The sequence below is a fragment of the Erithacus rubecula genome, assembly GCF_903797595.1.
Source record: "Erithacus rubecula genome assembly, chromosome: 14".
Lineage (NCBI taxonomy): Eukaryota > Metazoa > Chordata > Aves > Passeriformes > Muscicapidae > Erithacus > Erithacus rubecula.
The window spans coordinates 409,598-431,368 of record NC_136666.1 but is presented as its reverse complement, the minus strand read 5'-3'; the positions used below and the strand labels follow the sequence as shown (position 1 = coordinate 431,368).

The 21,771-nt window shown below is 44.2% G+C and overlaps 2 protein-coding genes across 2 annotated transcripts; one reads left to right on the top strand and one right to left on the bottom strand.

The window, feature by feature from the left end:
* Positions 1-1,444: 1,444 nt before the first annotated feature.
* Positions 1,445-9,866, top strand: SKIC8 (SKI8 subunit of superkiller complex). Its single transcript, XM_079317887.1, has 10 exons — positions 1,445-1,530; positions 1,633-1,660; positions 2,037-2,142; positions 2,951-3,123; positions 4,155-4,303; positions 4,624-4,717; positions 6,752-6,845; positions 7,487-7,579; positions 8,231-8,309; positions 9,590-9,866. The coding sequence occupies exons 1-10, from the start codon at positions 1,519-1,521 to the stop codon at positions 9,677-9,679; spliced, it is 918 nt and encodes a 305-aa protein (XP_079174013.1). The 5' UTR covers positions 1,445-1,518; the 3' UTR covers positions 9,680-9,866.
* An 829-nt stretch (positions 9,867-10,695) lies between these two features.
* On the bottom strand, positions 10,696-16,247 carry DNAJA4 (DnaJ heat shock protein family (Hsp40) member A4). The gene is made up of 7 exons (XM_079317880.1): positions 15,964-16,247; positions 14,280-14,460; positions 13,281-13,385; positions 12,324-12,551; positions 12,004-12,234; positions 11,381-11,481; positions 10,696-11,299 (listed from the first exon to the last, which is right to left on the bottom strand). Exons 1-7 carry the CDS (start codon positions 16,093-16,095, stop codon positions 11,081-11,083), a joined length of 1,197 nt encoding a protein of 398 aa, XP_079174006.1. The 5' UTR covers positions 16,096-16,247; the 3' UTR covers positions 10,696-11,080.
* Between the last annotated feature and the right edge of the window lie 5,524 nt (positions 16,248-21,771).

The window sequence follows — 21,771 nt, the reverse complement described above, 5'->3', positions numbered from 1 at the left end:
TATTGATCTCAAAGAGCTTTGGGTACACATAAAAACTGATTAAGAGCTGTGAAAGAGTACTGATCCTTTGTCTTTAATTTTAAGCCTCAGGGAATCTGATTTATTTTCCTGAACTTTAATTCCGACATTTTTTCCACTTTTACTCAAGCAGAGGCAGCAACCTGAAAAACTTCAGTTTCCAAAACAAAAGTCATGCCTTTTCTTTTTGGTCTGACAGAAATTATTAGCAGGGAAACTTCCTTTCTGTAGCACCAGGAGTGGCTGAGGGCTCTGTGGGTCAGCCTTGGGAGGCTCGGGGGGACCTTCTTGCTCTCTGTAACTCCCTGACACGAGGGCGCAGCCAGATGAGGATCAGGCTCCCCTCCCAGGAAAAGGTGACGGCACCAGAGGAAACAGCCTCAAGTTGTGTCAAAGGAAGTTCAGGCTGGACATCAGGAAGAATTTAATCAGGGAAAGGGCGGTCAGGCGCTGGAACGAGCTGCCCTAGGGAGGTGCTGGAGTCACCATCCCTGAAGTGTTCAAGAAATGATCGGGTGTGGCACACTTGCTCTGGTCTAGTTCGAAAATTGGTCAACCTAGGTTGGACTCGATGGTCTTGCAGGTCCCTTCCAACCGGAATGATTCAGTGATTCTGTGAAGTTAAAGCCTTCCGTGCTGCGGTGGGAGCCAAGGGCAGTGCTGCAGCCCAGGAGCGAGGGGTCGGTCAGGGTGTGCCCAGCCTGCCCCTTGCCTCTCCACACCTCACACCATGGGCGGCCAGCTCGGCCTTCCCTCCGGGCCGGGCCGGACTGGAACGCACCTCACTCTGTCCGTGCCGTGTCCCACAGCTCACACCATGGGCTCAGCCTTCCTCAGGAGCTTCCCACACGGCTGGGGACTGGAACGCACCTCACCCTGTCCGTGCCGGGTCCCACAGCTCCCAGCACCGCTGCCATGGCAGCACCGCAGGCACCGCTGGCACGGTACCACACACCGCAGATCCTGAGCGCTTCTGACGGGCCCGGCACGGGCTCCCGTGGGCGAGCGGGACGGAAGGAGAGGCAGCCACGAAGAAGTAAACTGTGGGACACAACTGCGGAACAAGCGGGGCTCAGCCCCACTGTCCCTGAGGGTCAGGACCCGGTCCTGGCTCAGCCCCGCGGTCCCGGAGGGTCAGCCCCGCGGTCCCGGCTCAGCCCCACTGTCCCTGAGGGTCAGGACCCGGTCCCGGCTCAGCCCCGCAGTACATCAGGTCAGCCCCGCGGTCCCGGCTCAGCCCCACTGTCCCGGAGGGTCAGGACCCGGTCCCGGCTCAGCCCCGCGGTTCCGGAGGGCCCTGCAGGCGGCACGCGCCGTTCCCGCCAGCGGGAGATGTCATCCGGGACCTCTCGGCCACAGGGGGGCGGCAAAGGGCGCGGAGCCGGAGGGCACCGAGGAGCGGCGCTCTCGGTGGTACTTGACGTCATCAAGGCGCGCCGGCGGCAGGAGCTGGGTGGGCTCTTTGCAGAGCACTGCTGTCGGGATTGCTTTCGGAAAGAGATGACCACACAGGTAATTAAAAACACAGCGTTAGCTAAGCTGACTGCTGGCTTGAGGTGTGCATGTATATATATAGGCTGCTCATGTGTAATATTAATTATTTTTTCTTTCTAGTACGGTATTCTCTTCAAGCAAGAGCAAGGTGAGCAAACGCTAACGGGGATTGAGCAATGTCGGTGTTCTGGGATGATGTAAAGTTTATAATGACATGAAGTTTATAATGGCAAATGTCTATGTGAGGAGACCTGGTGGTGTTTATATTAGGCATGAATCTGTGTAACTCAGAAGCAGCTTTGCTGCTTTTTCAGCAGTGACGCTGGGCACACAACACATTACATATTTTGGAACAACAAAAACAGTGACAAGGCTCTTGGAGCACTCAACAGACCTCAGAAACGAGGGGGGGGGCCTATTGCCAACATTGCAGCCAGCAATTTCAGCATTACCAAAACTGGTTGAGGTCTTCTATCAGAAGAAAATACTTAATTTTTAATTCCTGTGCTTATATTCTCTTTTAGCTCACGATGATGCCATTTGGTCAGTTGCCTGGGGAAAAAATAAAAATGATGGTTCTGAAACAGTGATCTCTGGCTCTCTGGATGATCTGGTGAAGGTCTGGAAGTGGTGAGTGCTCCGTGTTAACCTGTGCTAGGCCTTGGAAGTAGTCAGTGTGGAGCAGCCTTGAATTTCATGCAGGCATGGCAGGAATGGTAAGAGTTACCCCAGGGAAGGGGTAGCCTGGCACACAGAGCTGCTGCTTTGAGCTAGCTTGGCTCCACTGGTATGTGCTTTCTTTGGAGTGGTGGCATGCTGGTGTGCTTTCATTTCTAAAGAATGAGAATCCTTTTGAAAATGCATGTCAGAGGATACCCTATGTACTTCTAAACCAAAGAATGAGAAATTCATCTTTTGATGAGAAAGTGCGTTTGGAGATGAGTACTGTGAAAGCAGTGATGGGAATAGTGAGAAAGAGGAAAGGATGCCTTCTTTCTTATTGAGAAAAGGTCCTGATGATCCTTATGGAAGTGTGCTTTTGCAAATAAGTTATTGTGTCTCTTAGGCAGGGGGAGCAGCGTGAGGATGATTCACTTCAGTGGCAGGTTTAGGTTGTGAAAGTGTCAGTGATGGCACTTTGTGCTGAGCTCACAGGTGAACACCAGCTCTGTGAGCACCCCCAGACTGGTGTGTGCTGGACATCTTTTGGTGGGATGGCTTCCAGACTTATGATGAAGTACCTGCTTTGCAGGAATTTGGTAAATTATTGATCTGTCAGCTCTTTAAATCCAGAGAGTTTGTGTGTAGCTCTTGACATCTAATGGGAGGATTGGATTGCCCTGTATTGGACAAGCAGAGGAATATGGGTTGTCTGGTGTGAGGCTGGGGGTCTGGTTCCAGCTGTTCCCAACCTGGCTCGCTTTCCCTTGCACTGCAGGAATGATGAGAAGCTGGACCTGCAGTGGACTCTGGAGGGTCACCAGCTGGGGGTGGTGTCAGTGGACATCAGCCACACGGGGGCCATTGCAGCATCCAGCTCCCTGGATGCCCACATCCGCCTCTGGGACCTGGACACTGGCAAACAGATCAAATCCATAGATGCTGGTCCTGGTGAGTCACCAGTGCTGAGCTGGCTCTGCAGAGAGCACTTTCACTCTTCTGGCAAACACTGGGCACTGGGGCATTGGGGTGTACCAGGGGATTGAGGTCTCTGGGGGGTTTAATCTTTTCTGTATTTGCAGAAGTCTTAAATGTTTTATGAACTCAACACAAAGCAGCATCAGACAATTTCACAGTTATTTTTACACCCTACTTGTGCTTTCTCAGGTACATGTAGCTGGCTTTTTGTTGCATGCATAATGCAGAATGGAAGGTGGCTTGCTCTTAGACATTGGTAAAGAGATATTTGGAAGAAAGAATTCAAGTGCTTATTCAGATGGATTTACAAAGGAGCTCTGGCCATCCTTCATAACACTGCAGTGAACTTGATCCTTTTTTATCCAGCATGTCCAGTCCTGAGAAAGCAAGTCACAACAGTTATCAAAGGCAACAATGCTAATGTTCTCCAAACTGGAATTCGGGGCCTAAGGTCTTATTCCAAGTGTTCCATGAGTCCACTGGAACTAATGAATTTAAGAACAGTCTTGCAGTGTTTTAGGGAATTAATATTAAGCTTTTAGGTTAAAAAAAGTTAATTACATTGTGCCAGATAAATACATTGCACTGCTATGAAAAATGATGGGTTTTGACATTCAGTCATAGGAATGTCATCTGTGTTATGTTTATGTATCTGCATTTCTCCTGCATCTTCTGTGCTTTGCTATGTACTAGTGTTTTCAGTAGTTTGTCTTCTGCTACCAGGAAAAAATTAAGAATTTAGACTTAACTGATACAGGCTTAAATTCTAAATTTATTGTTACACGAGGGTGACATAAGATCAGGCTTTTACTAGAAATGTCATATTTTACTGAACGTTAGTAAGAGGCTCAAGATAAGTTCCATTAATTACATAGAAGGGGCAACTCGATGAGTTTGTACACTCTTAGAAGGTTGAACATCTAAACAGATGCATACAGAGCTGACACTCTTGAATAAGAACCAGGTACAGGATCCAGCTGACTGGTTTTTATCTTTTAATGCAGTTGATGCTTGGTCCCTGGCTTTTTCACCTGATTCCCAGTACCTTGCAACAGGAAGTCACGTGGGGAAAGTAAATATTTTCGGTGTTGAAACTGGAAAGAAAGAATATTCTCTGGACACCAGAGGGAAGTTCATCCTTAGCATTGCATATGTAAGAAGCACAGTTGATAATTCCTTATGGGAAATTGCTCTTGCTGTAATATGTTGTAAATAGGTATTTTTGTTTCCATCTATGACTTTATCTCTACAATAATACTAAGTGACAGCCATAGTTCCAAATACAAATTGTGTGATATTTGCCCCTGCACACCTGGAAAATATATTTGGGTTCTTGCTTATAGTATTGGGGATTTTTGAAGCTCAGATATCTTGCATAGATCATTATTTGTGAAAAGTTGCCAAGGGAATGTCAGGGCTTACACAGCATAAAAGCACACAGGTGTTGAATCACACTTTTGTGTTTTATTGCAGAGTCCAGATGGAAAGTACTTGGCTAGTGGAGCAATAGATGGCATTATCAATATTTTTGATATTGCGACTGGAAAACTTCTGCATACGCTAGAAGGTATGGTTTGGTAATTTACAGTACCCAAATTCTCACCTCATTTCTGACAAAATAAAGGATATCATGCAAGTCAGAATTATATCAACAGCCATGGCTAAAGTGAGTTGGCATTTTTTGTCCAGTAGACAGCACTTAGTTATTTAGTGTGCTCTAACCTGAGCCATTTAAAATATCAGAGGCAAAATGTAAACTCAGACTTGCATCATAAATGCCTTTTTAAAAGGTACAGTCAGTTATGCTTAGCTAAATTCCTAAATTGTAGCTCCTTGTATTGCAGAAAAATACAAGGGAGTGAAGCCAAGGCAAATGCAGCCATGCATATGCTTTTTCTTTTCCTTACCGTATTTGTTCTGAAGCAATTTTTTGCTGTTCTTAAAAATAAATTTTAAAAATAAATTTTATGTTATAGAAGACATGCATTTTTTCTAACAGATAAGGGGGCTTTTAATGTTCATTCAGTCTCTGCCCAAACCCCAAGCACTTAAATATGCATACTATAAAATATGTCATGACTTCTAATACAGACCTAAAGCTGGAAGAAACGAGATGATCTGTGTGGCAGACATGCCTTAACATTCACAGCCAGGAAATGCTGTTCCTTTCTCTTCTCTGGTGTGGGGAAAGCCTCTAGGGAGAGAGAGAGAGGCTCCTGCTGTGTGTGTGTGAGCAGTGGCAGTCCTGCCTTGTATGTGACAGCAGTGCCAGCCCTGCCCTGTGTGTGTGTGAGCAGTGCCAGCCCTGCTCTGTGTGTGAGAGCAGATCCAGCCCTGCTCTGTGTGTGTGTGAGCAGTGCCAGCCCTGCCCTGTGTGTGTGAGCAGTGCCAACCCTGTCCTGTGTGTGAGAGAGCAGATCCAGCCCTGCTCTGTGTGTGTGAGCAGATCTAGCCCTGCCCTGTGTGTGTGACAGCAGATCCAGCCCTGCTCTGTGTGTGACAGCAGATCCAGCCCTGCTCTGTGTGTGTGTGAGCAGTGCCAGTCCTGCCCTGTGTGTGTGAGCAGTGCCAACCCTGTCCTGTGTGTGAGAGAGCAGATCCAGCCCTGCTCTCTGTGTGTGAGCAGATCTAGCCCTGCCCTGTGTGTGTGACAGCAGATCCAGCCCTGCTCTGTGTGTGAGAGCAGATCCAGCCCTGCTCTGTGTGTGAGAGCAGATCCAGCCCTGCCCTGTGTGTGTGAGCAGTGCCAACCCTGCCCTGTGTGTGTGAGCAGTGCCAGCCCTGCCCTGTGTGTGTGAGCAGATCCAGCCCTGCCCTGTGTGTGTGAGCAGTGTCAGCCCTGCCCTGTGTGTGTGAGCAGTGTCAGCCCTGCCCTGTGTGTGTGAGCAGTGCCAGCCCTGCCCTGTGTGTGTGAGCAGTGCCAGTCCTGCCCTGTGTGTGTGAGCAGTGCCAGCCCTGCCCTGTGTGTGTGAGCAGATCCAGCCCTGCCCTGTGTGTGTGAGCAGTGCCAGCCCTGCCCTGTGTGTGTGAGCAGATCCAGTCCTGCCCTGTGTGTGTGAGCAGTGCCAGCCCTGCCCTGTGTGTGTGAGCAGTGCCAGCCCTGCCCTGTGTGTGAGAGTGCAGATCCAGCCCTGCTCTGTGTGTGAGAGAGCAGATCCAGTCCTGCCCTGTGCGTGTGTGAGCAGATCCAGCCCTGCCCTGTGTGTGAGAGCAGTGCCAGCCCTGCCCTGTGTGTGTGAGCAGTGCCAGCCCTGCCCTGTGTGTGTGAGCAGTGCCAGTCCTGCCCTGTGTGTGTGAGCAGTGCCAGCCCTGCCCTGTGTGTGTGAGCAGATCCAGCCCTGCCCTGTGTGTGTGAGCAGTGCCAGCCCTGCCCTGTGTGTGTGAGCAGATCCAGTCCTGCCCTGTGTGTGTGAGCAGTGCCAGCCCTGCCCTGTGTGTGTGAGCAGTGCCAGCCCTGCCCTGTGTGTGAGAGTGCAGATCCAGCCCTGCTCTGTGTGTGAGAGAGCAGATCCAGTCCTGCCCTGTGCGTGTGTGAGCAGATCCAGCCCTGCCCTGTGTGTGAGAGCAGTGCCAGCCCTGCCCTGTGTCCCTGTGCCCACAGGCCATGCCATGCCCATCCGCTCGCTGACCTTCTCCCCTGACTCCCAGCTCCTGGTCACCGCCTCCGACGATGGCTACATCAAAATCTACGATGTGTGAGTGGGGACTGCAACTGCTTAGTGAGGCTGATACTGTGAAACACAGATCAAACCCTCAGCTCTCCAGAATTCCTTTCAACTTTTGGTGACTTTTTATGTAATAAAGAATTGTCGATCATTATATACTAAACCTTAGATGCTGTTTTTAAAAGTGTAGAGGTAGAAGAAAGCTGGAACTTGAAAACAAATTACTTTCCTTATATTTGCCTGTAGGCAATATGCTAATTCTTCAGTTTATCTGTTCTGTAAGCTTGTTCACCCTTCCTAAATACCTGTTCAGGATACAAAAAATTATATTTGTGACCTGTGAATTATATTTATGACCTATTTCTGTTGCATCATGCAATACCTTTGAATGCCCCGGGGGAGGAAAAGACCCTGCTTCAGTGATCTTCAGCCCTTAAACCTGCATTGCTTTGGTGAAGCTATTTGTCCTCCAGTGTATCTTCTTAGGGAGTTCTTTTTATAACTATTTGAAATAGAAAAACAGAATCTGCTGTAACACCAGTTCAGCTTGGATGAACAAATGTCGAGAAGTCACCTTCTATTGAGCCATTCCTGATTGCACTAGCTAGAGTATATTCCTGTTGCTTTTTCCCTGGAACTCACAAACAAATGTTAACATGTTCTTTCCACAGGCAACATGCAAACCTGGCTGGCACATTAAGTGGTCACGGATCCTGGGTTTTAAATGTAGCATTTTGTCCTGATGATACCCATTTTGTTTCCAGGTATTTGAGGATTTTTGTTTATGATTACTGAAAAGAAAAAAAAAATTATAAGGGGAGATGGATCATAAAAATTAAATTTGTACAACGTGCAGTGGGATCTAATGAAAGAACATAAAATTTAAAGACTCGAGCCAATCTGTGGTGTGATAGCAGCTGTAGTGAGAGCGTTTTACAGGGTAAGTCACCCACTGCAGTGTAGGTCCTGACAAGTAAAATACACGTAACCTAAGAGAAGGGCACTTTGATTCTAAATAGCTGAAAAATTGCTGTTTAATCAAGAATTGCAACCTTAACTAGTAGTACATTAATCTACTTGAATTTTAGTATTAATTTTGAAAACAGCTGAGGCAGCTCGGGGACCAAGTTCATGTAACAGGAATTTCCCTATCCAGAGAACTTGCCTGAAATAATTTTTTTGTCCAAAATGAGTCTTCATTTTCACACTGCAGATGTTGAAACAGTGAATTTATTAAAGGTAATGGAACCTGGCAGAACATGCAGTCCTTTGGTAGTTTATCCAAACTTTATAGGTATTTGATAGGTGAGAGAGTGTTTCTTAAGTCTACCATATTAATGGTACCCTTTAATGTTTGCATTAAACTTTAGTTAATCTATTAATGTAAACATTGATCAGTATTATTTGTCTTTCAGTTCATCTGATAAAAGTGTAAAAGTTTGGGACGCTGGAACGAGGACCTGTGTCCATACTTTCTTTGACCACCAAGATCAGGTATGGCTACTATTCCTTCAGTCCCCGAGCTCCCAGCAGAGCTTGTTTGGTTGTGCATATTTGTGCTTCACTTTGGTGCTGCAGCTTCAGGCTTGCAGTGATGCAACTTCAGCTTGCTATAATGAAATTTTACAAGTTGTGGTTATTTAGCATTTAATATTGAACTAGTACTCCCAAGTAATTAACATTTTTCAGGCCCAAATAAAGGCAATCTTTAGTGGCCAAAGTCTCATCAGACTCTTAGTTGGTACCTTTGTCACAGCATGTGCTGTGAAAGGGTGGAAATACTTATTTAAAAGGATGGAATTACCTAAACAGATGCCTGAAACAGCTTGGAAACTGGGGAGTTTTTCCTCCTCCACTGTCTGCAAAACCGTGGGTTTTAAATTTGTTTCTCAGTGATAGCTACCTGTGGGGGAAGGAGTTAGTTTTCTACCCATTTCTCTGTGCAAGTGTCAGGTGATAAATGAACAATATTATGTTTTAATGGATCACTGAGCAAGAAACTAATAATATTCTCCCAGATTTTGTTACAACATTTTCTTCCATAGTACTTCTGGTAACCTTCAGTTGTCTATGGCCATAGGGGTTTTAGTTTTGCAGTACAAAGTGGGAGTTGATTCACCCTGTTGCTGTAGCTGTTGTACATCATCTCATTCAGTCTGTGGCCAGCAGAGATGTGTCAGGGTTAATCTCAGTTACTGGGAGTGCTGGGCTCAGTATTAATGCAAAGTAGAGTTAGTAATACCAGAGTGCCCAAACATCCTGTGGTCAGCACACCCACCCTGCATTTCACATTCAGCACCCTTCCTGATGTCATTGTGATGGAGAGGGGGCACTTGAGAGCTTGTTTAACTCTCAAACCAGAGGACTGAGATGCATTTTTCTAAGTTTTGCACTGGTAGGGAAATGGTTCTCTGGAAGAGCTCGAGGCTAAACCAGATCATTCTTCAGTCTGCCATGACATGTCAGTCTCCATGACAAATACTTCCTCAGTTGCTGTCCTGAACTGTAAAATGCTGTTTTCAGAAAGGGCTGCAAGATGGGCATGAGTGAAAATGCTTGTGCTATTGATGCAAACTAGGGCAAGCACTTTGGAGTAGCTGTGGCTGGTGTAACCCCGTGGCCACAGGTGTGGCTCCTGCAGGGCAGTGTCCTGCACCAGTTCTGATCTGGTGACTTCAGTAACTCTTCCTCTACTGCTTATAATAAATGTGAGAGCCACAACAATACTTTTTCTTTGTCCTCTCTTGCTAAACTTGCATATGTCTTATTTACAGGTTTGGGGAGTGAAATACAATGGAAGTGGGTCCAAAATTGTGTCTGTTGGTGATGACCAAGAAATTCATATTTATGACTGCCCAGTTTAAATATCTTAACTCAGGTGCTTCAGTAAAGCTCCTGTAGCAGTTTCAAGGGACTGCTACTGTCCTATGTAATTTTATATAGGATAAAAGCATTTCATACAGATCTGCAAAACCAAGTATGTTTATATGTAATTTGGATTTTGTTTAGCATGAAAGCTTTACTTTTTTAAAATAAAAGCTACAGCTGCAAGTCCTCATGTCTGATTCTTGGAAAAAATTCATTTTGGAAAAATGTAGTCATAGGTGAAGTACTCAGTTAATCGCCCCTGCCTTTAAACAGAAATAGAGCAGAGCTGGAAGGCAGGGGCTGAGTGTCACAGCAGCTTATTTTAGCAGAAGGAAAAAGACTGAGGCTGTGTTACAAACATGGGAAATGACAGCCTCAGCTTAAGCTGAACACCTGTTTCAATAATTGTGTCGTACATGGACACAGATCATTCAGCATGGTTTAATTTCACTTAAGGGGATCACTTGTTTCTAACCGTCACCACAAACACTACCAGGAAAGAGATAAAAGGGAAAAAAGCCTTAATGGGATCACTCTACTGTGCTATCATGTATATTATCAAACAGCAGCACTATACCCAGTGCAGCTCGTTTTGGTTTATTCATTTTAGTTAAGGTACAAGTATACAATGCCTATGAAGTAAAAACCCTTTCCAGGAAGGCTGAAATACAAACCTTGAGCTTCTGGAAGGTCAAACTTTTATTAGGAAGTATTTGCTTGTATGTAACACATTAGAGGAGAGCTTGTAACCTTAGGTCACACACAGAAGCAGGGGAAGGAATGCTACTGTAAACCCACAGAACACAGGAAGAGAGAAGGCTATGAGGCAGAGGAGGGCATGCACAAAATGCTTCTGAATACAAAATGAGACAGGCATGAGTGGTGGTACAGTGAACACCAAGTTGAATATTGAGGATAATCTAGACAAGATGACAGGAGTCTGAGCTTAGAAGAACTTGTTTAAATAAAGGGGGTTCTAGAGTGGCTTAGAAAGTACAAGAGAAGCATGAGAAAAGGTGAAGTACTATTTATTAGAAGTTATTCTGCTATGTTTTATTCTATGAAATTAATTTTCCAGTATGAAAGTATTTACATAAGACACTCCACTTAGCCTCTATCAACATTGCCCAAGTCTTATAGAAACAGCACAGGTGAAATAAATTGAGAACCTTCACAGCAAGGAAAATGCATTACCAACTCAGTTGGTTCTCAGCTGTATGACATTGGCTTATATAGAAAGACTACAAGAACACAATATAAATTAGTTAAAAAAAGGTGATACTGACAGCGCAGCAACTCAATTTGCTGAACACAAAAACCACAAGCAGTGGCTATTACAGCCATGCAGTTTTCATTGTGAAAATTTACATCTTCGATGACATCCACTCCACCTTGCTTTAAGATGCCTGACATTGTACACCTGTTCTTGGACCCTCCTCATCTTCCTCATACGCTTCTCCAGCACTGTTGCGGTAGGTTTGCTCGTTGGGATCAAAATCTTCCAGGTCTACCTGATCCATCTCATCTGTAACCATAACATCTTCTCGCTGAGGAAGCAGAGCCTCCAGCAGAGACAGCTTCTCCCTTGGCAGCCAGTAGTGCTCTGGAAACTGGACCTGCAATTTTACACATTTAAAAATGAGTGTATATTCTGTGTGAACACGAGTATGCTGGCTACAGAAAAGCATGCAGCTTACCAGAAACTGTATAATCAGGCTGCCTTTGTCCATTGGGGATTTGTAGACAGGCATTCCTTCGTTGTAGATACACTTTAGGTCACCATGTTTTATCACTTCACCTATGAAGCAAGAGGTGTAAGTGGGCTGCTGAGATGGGACAGGCATTTCACAGCCACACCAGGCAGGACTGTACACAAGCAATGTTCTCATGGCTCCTCAGGGAGATAGTAACCAGTTCACAGCAGAGAACTCAACTCAAGCTGTACAGAACTAAGGCTACTTACATATTTCCCCTGCTATAAGAGAAATCAGCTTTTCTTGGCATAGCCTTCAAGCTGAGCAAACTGCAAATTTAGTAGAATTTAAGATTCTTGCCTCTTTAATATTTTCCTGGCTATTCACCAACTGGGGCTGAGATTTATGAAGAAGTATTTGACAGCTTTAGCTATAACTCTGCATGCTCTGGAAAGAGCAACAACAGAGAGCCAACTACATTAAGTGATTGTTCTATTTGGGATTTATTTTTCTAACCAGATGATGCAACAGGTTCATGAGGCAATCTCCAAAAACTCCAGTCCAGGTACAATTAAACAGGCAAGCAGCTGACAGTTGACATAGTATGAGAACTCTTATAGACCTACCTGGCCTAGTAGATATGACAAGAACTCTGTTGTCCAGAGTTTCAATTGTCTTTCTGAAACCACATAAGGCCTCCGATAGTTGAATTCTCATTTTTGTGATTAAGTCATGCCCTCGTCTCTGAAAGACACTGTGATCCTTTTGATCAAGCACAATTATAACATCACCAGGCTCCAAATCAGGCTCCTGGTCACCTTCTCCATGAAATACTATCTTCTGACCATCTTTCATACCTGAGAAGAAGAAACCCATTTATTCTCTGCAAAACCACAGACTATTACAGACAATTATTAGGGAACCAGTACAAACACACAGTTCTTACCTTTATCAACATGAACTTCTATGATCTTTTTTTCTCTTACAACCTTACAGCCGTTGCAGTTGTCACACCTGTCCTTCGGGTTTATTCTTTCACCTTGGCCTTTGCATTCTGGGCACACAGTTTGGATTTGCTGCACCATGCCAGGTCCAATCTGCTGAACTATAACTTGCATCCCTCTTCCTTTACACACAGGACATTTTTCTACTGCCCCTCTCTTTCCGCCATAACCTTTGACAAAAGAGTTAAATTGGATCTCAGTCTCAAAAATTTTCAGAAATTAGGCTGGAACTCACTGGCTTCAAGAGCATATTGGGTAACTTAAGAGTAGTTCAGTAAGTGAATTGAGTTGCCATCACAAAACATGCCCCATGAGCTAGAAGCCTCTACAAACGCAATGCTTATACAGCTTACTTCATCAGCCTCTGCCCCACCCCCCAGCAAATCCTGGTGTCCAAGGAACTGTAAGCATACCAAATTCAAGACATAAACATTCCATTAATACTTGGAAAAGAATCTGCTTACTAAATATTTATCAGACTACAAAGATACAAGACCTTATTAAAATTTACCTCAAAGAGCACCAGTCATTAGGGAGTACTTAATAACTATAAAATTAGTAGCATAACACAAGCTAGACTTCCACACACAGCAATTTAAGAAGTTTTACAGAATAGACATTTACATCCAAGATAATTTAAATTTAGTTACCCCTAACTGCAGCTCACAGGGAGTTTTAGTTTGTGATTAGAACAATCACTTAGTATGAAAGACTTGGCTAACTGTAAGTAAAAATTAAATACCCTGGCAGACATTCAGGGATCAGGCAAAGAAAAAAAAAGAGAGAGGAAAGTAAGGAAGCCTTCAGACTTTTTTCCTCAGCCCCAGACAATCCACACAAACACACACAAAAAAAACTTGAAGAGGGGTTTGAAACCACTGCTTGTTGTTTTTTTTTACCTTCACACTTTGCACAAATAACATTCTTTTGCAGTGCCAGTTTCCTTGTAATACCATTATATAGGTCTTCAAGAGATACACCTAACTGGTGCACCACATTTTTGCCTTTAGAAAAACAAAAGGGAAAATATTAATACTTGTTCAGCTCTTGTGAAGACAAATGTTCATGCATAGTCTCACTGAAGAAATGCAGAGTTCAGTCCACACTTTGAACACAACTCAGCCCCCTTAAAAGCATGTGCAGTTCCATCAGCTTCCACTAAGCTCCACCCATTTATGTCCAAACATAAAAGTTGAGCTGTAATTAAGCAAGGCATCATTAAAGCCACCCTATCCCTCCCTCTTCTCCTAATTTTGTAAGCTTAACTGAAACAGCAAGATGCAAGGACACTACCAGCTTCAGATCTGCCAACTTAAAAGTTGCTGTTATGCCTGCCTATGAATTTCCATGCCTCTTCACAGCATAATCTCAATGATTTTACAGCAAGTTACTACGTGCTCCTTTGATGCATTGGGCATGGAGGAGACAAATCATACCGTGCTTTTGACAGCATACTGTACTCAGTTTCATGTAATTTCTCCCAAATATTTTCATGAGTTTTACAATTACTCAAGTTTAAGTTGATGGTGTCCTTTGAAGCAAGTTGCCCAAAAGCATATGAGGAAGTGAGGCACAGATTCAGAAAAAAGGTAACTTAAACAGGTCTAAGTCAACTGCTGACTTACTAATGTTTCCCCCTCCCCTACAGACTACCCATTCCCCCTTCAACAAAAAATAAACAGAACTTAGCAGAAAGGTGACTATGGCTAAGCCATGTTAACTACTTTATTAGAATCTTAATACTAGAGTAACTGGAAAAACCATAGTTTACTTATTCTATTGTTGCAACAAGTAATATCCACACTATGTGCACTCAGCAGAACAGCAGTACCATAGCACAGGTGTTTTATGCTTAAGTGCATGGTTAGAGTTTCTAGAACTTGTTTAGAACTGTGTACCTCTTCTCTCTCTATTCATTCGGCCTCCACCACCAAAGAACATGTCAAAGATGTCCATGGGTGAAGAGAAGCTGCCGCCACTCAGGCCTCCTTCTTTAATAGCCTGCTCCCCACCCTGGTCATAGAGGTCCCTTTTCTTTGGGTCCGACAGAACTTCATATGCCTGGGATATAAGTTTAAACTAAAAAGAAAAAAGAAGCTCTGAACAGCTATGACCAAGAGGAAAAGTAGCCCTCTCATACCCAGTTCCATCTACAGATGGAGCCACTACAGCACCCTCTCGGAGCATGTTTCCAAAAGGAAACTCCCTGGGTAACAGACTATAATAGCACACTTCTGTCCAGGAAAACCACCCCTTTCCTCCCTCTCCCCCCTCCTCCCGTGTTTCAAGTGGGCTCAATTCAGTCCCAACCACCTTACCAGAATATGCCAACTACGTTTTGTTGATTGTGTCATTTGCAACAACCATGACAACCTCTAACAGATCCATTTAGAAAGGGATATGGGACTAGCCCTGAAATCCTGCAGGTGCCCAGCTGCTCGTGGCCACAGCAGGGCCAGTCAGCCTAGAGCTACACGGGGATCCTCCATGCCTGCTGAGCTGGTACATCCAGCTACAACACAGATTTATGTCACCAGACACTGCTGTTGCTTACTCATCACAAACACAAGGACTTAGATACAAATCAAAACACCCACTTTAACAAAACAATTAAAGAATTTTCTGAAACAGTTATGAAGAATTTCCTATTACTAAGACTGCCATCTAAACTTTTAAACATAATTTGCTATTACTAGAATGACCACTTTCATTTTAAACTTAATATACTCATGGTCATGTAAAGTGGTGTAAGCAAAAAAAGTAGGCCCAAAATAAATACAGAAAATATTACCTTTAGCTAGGCTACTATTTGAGTTCTCTAAATCAGTATTCTAGAGATGTAAATATGGAGCTTCTATTCCTATACTAAGGTATTAGCAGACAGTTTTTAGATAAACAATCCCAGAATTTGTGTTTTCCATGGCTCTCCAGTTGTGATGCTCCTTTATAGCACAAGCTAACACAGGCAGCTGAGCGGGTCTGTGCTGATAGCATGTAAATGAGTTCACTTGTAAGCAGCCCACTCATGTGCAGCTCAGTGATTCCGTGGGGATAGTTACATTGGTCATCTGCATTAACATTTTTCTCTGAAGAAAACCCCTCCTGTTCAGGAACACATATCCATCCAGCACAACATTGCTAGCAGCTGGATGCACCTACCAGCCTCTTCAACATCCGAAATCACACTGGCCACTGGCACACCAGAAATCCTTCCAGCTTTGCCGGTTTTAACCAGCTCCTTTAAGAATGATCTTCCACCCTAACTACGGGTGTGGTACACGCCACATCCAAAAACGAGAAATGCCGCATCCCCACAGCTCCGAACAGAGACCTAGTGTAGGGGAGCCCTCACGTTCTGGCCCTACGCTACAGAATTTAATTGAGCGCACACTGGATGTAGCAACGGCCTGTACTATGAGGAGCCGCGGTACCCGAGCCTCGGGCTCTCCCTACAGGGCCGCCCACGCCGCGGTGAGCCCGGCCCGGCCCGCCGGACGGGGCCTGACCCGCGCAGGGCCGCAGGCGCCGCCGGGCGCGCAGCCCACGGGCCTCGGCCCAGCCCCGGCCCCTGGCCCCACGTACCCGCTCGCCCTCGCTGGGGTTCTTGTCGGGGTGGTACTTCAGCGCCAGCTTGCGGTAGGCGCGCTTGATCTCCTCGGAGGAGGCATTGGGCTTCACCTGCAGGATGTCGTAGTACTCTGTCTCCTTCACCATGGTGGGTGCCTGTGGAAGGACGCGCCGCGTTACCCTGGGCTCAGCCCCGCGCTACCCCGCCCAGCGCCCCGCCGAGGCCCCACGGGCCGCGCTCACCGCCGCGGCCGCTCCGCTACACACAAGACTAACACAGCCACTGCTACCACTGCCCGACCCCGGCGGCCCCGCCTCTTCCGCGGCCTTTATACGGGCCCCGGCCGAATCTTCTGGAATGACGCCGCGAGTGACGTCACGGGGCTGGAACGGTCTAGAACGCGCGCGTGACGTCACCGGCGGTGCGCGCAGGGGCGGAGCTTCGGGGCGGAGCTTCGGGGCGGGGCGGATTGGCGCTCGGTGTTTGACTCGGGTCCCGCGGTACGGCGGGATGGTGTTTCCTGAGAGCTGCTCACACAAAACAGTGATTGGGCAGTGGAGTACCGGGCAGCTGTAAATTGTTGTGTGTGCTAATGTCGTAACGCACGTCTATTCTTATCTCTTCTGTATTGCTTTTCGATTTACATGTAATGCCATTTCTCAGTAAAAGTTCCAAAAGAATATCTTTATTACATGGATGCGCTTTCCATTAGGATTAAGATGTGACTATTCTCTGGAGTTAAAAATAGATAAAAGACCACCCCATATTTTGTATCTTTGGGTGTAACTTAGAAAGCTTAGCTTTAGACAGATCTAGAATGCCGTGGGCCCGGCAGGGGCGAGGGTCCTTCCTGAGGGGTGCTGCCTAGGGGATCTCTCCTGAGGGTCCCTCCTGAAGGGTCCTTTCTGAGGGTCTTTCCTGAGGGGTCCTGGGTGCCACTTGAGGGTCTTTCCTGAGGGTCTTTCCTGAGGGATCCTGGGTGCCACCGGAGGGTCCCTCCTGAGGGCCCCACCTGAGGGTCTTTCCTGAGGGTCTTTCCTGAGGGTTCCGCCTGAGGGGCCCTTTCTAAGAGTCCCCTCATTGTCGCCGCCTCCCTTGGCGTCGGTTTCACTCCCTGCTCTGTGAAATCCGTTAATTGCACCGTGGTACGATTAACGCGCGGTGTGTTAGAGCTTGTTCTGGTTAATTAGTAGATGGCTTTTCTGATGCCTTGTTCCTCAGTATTTTGGGTCTTTTGAATTAAATGGGCTAACGTTGTACCCCTTCTCTGTATCTGTTTGTTACTTGCACTTTCCTCAAGCCAGCCTGCCTGGAGCAGACTTGGAAGCTGGGCTAGTTTTCACCTTTCTCCAGGTAACCAAAGGTCCTCAATTAATTATTTACTGCTCAGGGGAAAGGAGATAACTGGTACTTGGGTGGACCTGAGCAAAAGCATATTTTCCTAGAAGATGGCAACTTAATGCTGAAAAATCTCAAGTGAAAAATACATAAAAGCTTCATGAACTGAGAACAGATTTTGTTCAAATTTGAATAGAAATGCTTACAAGCTGCTTTTTTATTCCAGGGAGCAGTTCTTTATTCCTTGGAATAGTTTTATGGTAGCAGAAAATCTCCTGTGGTTATGATAATCCAGAGGTTCCAGCTCCCTGCCCTGCCAAGTGCAGCCCAGGTAAAGAGTCAGGATGACTCTGAAGGACAGGGCCCTGCTGTGTTGTCTGGCAAAAAAGAAAGAGGGGGAGGAAAAACAGCAATGTGGAATATGAGTGAAAATTTGTCATCATTTAGAGCTCTGGTGGTATTATAATGAAAACTTCCTACTGTATTTCAGGTAAATACTATTAAAAGACTGAATTATTACAATCTGCTTATATTAAGCATGTAAATATACTGAAGGAGGGGGAGCTAATTACAGGAAATCAACAGAAAATATCAATTAAAGGAACAGTTCAAAACCACAAAAAAAAAATCGGTGTTAGTAACTTATTTTCTCTAAGCATAATTATCAGCAGCTGAGCATGTAAACCTGTGTTTTGCAATTGTGAAATTATATTGGCAAGTAAATAAAGAAACTATTTTCTAAAAATATTTATGGTAAGTTACTCTGTAAATTTGTAGGCCAAAAGCTAAATATCTCCTTTTTAAGGCAAAAAAAAAAGGTTTATTCTCATAATGGTCTTCACCTTACAGCTAAATTAGCTAAAATTTGTAGTTCTGAACATAATATTTCCATTTAAGAAGAAACAATAAATCTGTTTATAGCTTTGTAGTAGCTGAATGCTTCAATATATGAGAAGCTTTCACAGCACATAATGAATTTTAGAGATCCATTTTTAGTATGTCATAAAAAGAGTGTATAATTTCTGTGAGTAGGAATGCTCATGTAGGTGTGTGTAGATACTGGTAAATATAATAAGAATTGACATTGGTGGATGGTTTCTTACTGTTAACATTTGTTACATGTAATAACAGCAAAATACTTGGCTGGTTTGGATCTTTGCTTAAGAGGATTGAGCCTCATTTGCTTCATTTACTTTCATTTTATTAGGGGCATCTACCATGCTATTTTTACTTTAATATGCAGCATTTGTTTCCTCCGTCTTTGGTTCCAGCTGGTACAATCAAATCATCATTTATTCAAAGAATTAGTGAGAAAAGTATTCAGGGTTGGTGTTTGAGATGATGAAACCAGTAGAGATACCCCTCCATGGATATTGTTTGCATCACCATGTGCATCTCCTGCATCCCTCTGGTGTGAGTGATGCACTTACTCTGATATCTGAGGGGCATGCAGTCCTGCAGCGGTCTGAAGCAAGACATTTCCTATTTATCAGTGCTGTATTTACAGAACAGACTTAGAACCCTCAGCAGCTGCTTTTGTCATGGTTAGTAATAAATGTGACACAGCCTCTACACATGCAGTGTCATGAGTGTAATTTCTCAGCAGTTGTAGTATTGATTCCTGTGCTCATCCAGCCTGGTGATCAAAGGTGTACACACCCAGCTCTGCTTTGTGCTGCACACCTTGCCTCCCTAAGTCTGTGGTTGCTGCTAACCAGCAGTTGCTTCCCCATTTTCCAGATGAACTGCTAATTTCTTCTACTGTTCTTTCCCTTTCTTCCCTCCTACCACAGGTAACATGAATCACCTTGTTCCTTTTTACTTGCATAGTTTCCAATTTGTGTGTGAGTGTCAACAGGAAAACCAGCAGAGAATTTCTATTCTTTGCAAGAAGGCAGGACTGGGCTGGAATGAGGAGCTTCTTTCCTTTAACCACAAGAGGACTCTGGTTCTGTAACAGTTTAGCACAAATCTGAAAAAAAATAGTTAAAACTGATTCCCCCAATCTTGGGACCTTGCAGCATCTTCATATGCTACAAGTGTTGTGCATATATATTTTAATCCCATTATATAAACCACTGCTAGAATCCACTTGTTTGCATTTCTTTTATCTGGCTGTAGTACTATTTCCCATTCTTGTTGAAAGCAGCATTCTGGAAACACAGGTAAGAGAACAGTCTGCTGAACTGCAGCTTCTTGCAGCACCCTTGATTTTTGTAAAGAAGTGTCAAAAATAATTTTCATAACAAACACTGGGAAAACAAGTCAGGAGTCTGAGGGACTGTGCCTCTCTTCAGTCACACTAAATTTGCATAAAGAGCTTCAGTATTTCCTCTGTAGGGTGAAATTGGAATCCCAGCAGACTTTCCTTTGTGCTGAGCTGGATTCTTTCAAGCATCCAGATCTCAAAAGTTACCACAATTTCTACAAACTTCTTTGGAAAATATCCTTTAAATAATATTTTTAAACTATGATTTTTAGTCTTATTAAAAAAATATATATGTTAAACAATAAAATGTGGCAATTTCATTTAATTAACCTTTTATGGTCCTGGGCCCATAATTAGTGTATAAAAAGGATATTTTGTGCCGAAATGCTCTTAGGAAAATCTTTTAGGTTTGGATAGAAAATAAAATATCTGTATCTGCAAGAAAAATATAATTGATGGCATTTGTTTTGAGATGTTTTAGGGTAGTATGTAGTGAGTGACTAGCAGTCATGGCTTTCTCTAATCTGAATTCCTCCATTAGAAATGAATTAGTATTAAAAGCATAGGTGAGTTTTAAAAGTCATTGCTTGCCTGGAGCTTTTCCTTCTGGAATCTGCCCTCAGCATCATCTCCTTGGCCCAGGGTAGCATAAATTGGTTGATCCTTAAGGTATGTGTTGAGACTCACTTGTTTAGTAAGACTTAATGGAGGCTTTGCCACAGTAATACTTGAATATTTTGAATATCTGAAATTTGATTTAGAATTTTGCATAAACCTCGTAACCTACTCTCATTTAGTAGATCTGTGGAGTTCAGTTACTTTTTTTATCTTTAGCTAAAATATTTTAGCCACCAAGTGAAATTTTTCATGATATGAGAAAGTGGGAAAAGGAGAGAGCTGTATATAATCACAAATGTAGTTAACAGAACATGGCAGGCTGCAATTAATAGCAAGTTGAAAACATGACAGGCTCTAAGAAAGCTGTTTTGAAGTAATGAAAAAAGATTAGAAGTGGTGCCATTTATGTAAAGAAGTGTAAGAAAACTTTTGAAACAGGAAAAATAAAGGTTATTAGATGTTTTGCCAGTGGTTGTTGTGAGGTAAGGCTTTTTTTTTTATTTGGAATTCAGTGCTGGAAGATGAGAGTAACAATGGGACTGCCAGTTTAAGAACATGTTTCCACCAAAAAGTATTGTTTTACATTGTTTGTTACCAGTTACATGACTGAAAAAAGGAGGGGAAAAAAAAGGGGCACTGTTATACAGTTGCTTAAACTAACTAGGATGAGTAGCAAGGAGCACCCAGAATTAGTCCAGCCCTCTGTTAATTTTAAGTAAATGTAAGTTTTATGGTGAAATATTCACTTTCTTGCCTTACAAGTAAATTGATGGGGGAGTACACAGCCCTGGCTGGTTTCACATTTCCATCGTTTTACTGTGAATTAAACTCACTGAAACATCCTGTCCCAAACATGCTCCACCCACACCGAGGCAGCTCTGCCTTGCTGTGCTCTTGGGCACTGACCTCAGTAACAACATGACTTTGGTTTGGCCTCTCTGACGTTTCAGTTTGGGATCATGTGACAGTGCAAATTTGTAGTGACAGTGTCTTCAGCTCTGAGGTATCAGTTGCAGATTTCTCAAAGAGACCAGCCCTAATTGCTGAGCAAAGGATGTGAACCGTATGTGAGCTTTATTTGGCTTTTATATTCCTTTGCAGCTTAGTGAGTCTGTCAACACCCAGAAATCTTAACCAATAGCTGCAAAAAGCTGCCTATCCCACCAGAAAAATTCTGTCTGGTGCAGTCAGTGCAACTTGCATGCAGGTAGATCTTTTATGCAGGCATAAAAAAAAAAGGATCATAGCATCTTGTAAGGTGCAGCATGGAAAAACCATTTCAAGATGAAAGTCTCTTCTGTTGAACTCTGTATAAGTTGCTCGCCTTGTTTGTTAGGATTTATTTCTTGTAACTTGAAGACAATCTAGAAATGTACCAGAACTGCAAAGGCAGGTTCTGTGTAGAACTATTACAGCTTGATGCTCTTGAGCCTATTGTTCAAATGACAAGACTGTGGCTGGCAGTTGCAGGAAACACGGTTTATCACAATCACTTGAGTTTTCTGTTACAGTCACACAATAGAGGCCAAAAGTAACTCTTCTCCCCCAGTTCCCATTGGTAAATTCCCCTTGCTTCACTGCCTGGCTTCCCTTCAGCTGCCTTTGTTACTGGGGGAGCGATTTAACTCTGGAGAATGCTTGATTGTGTCAAAATAAT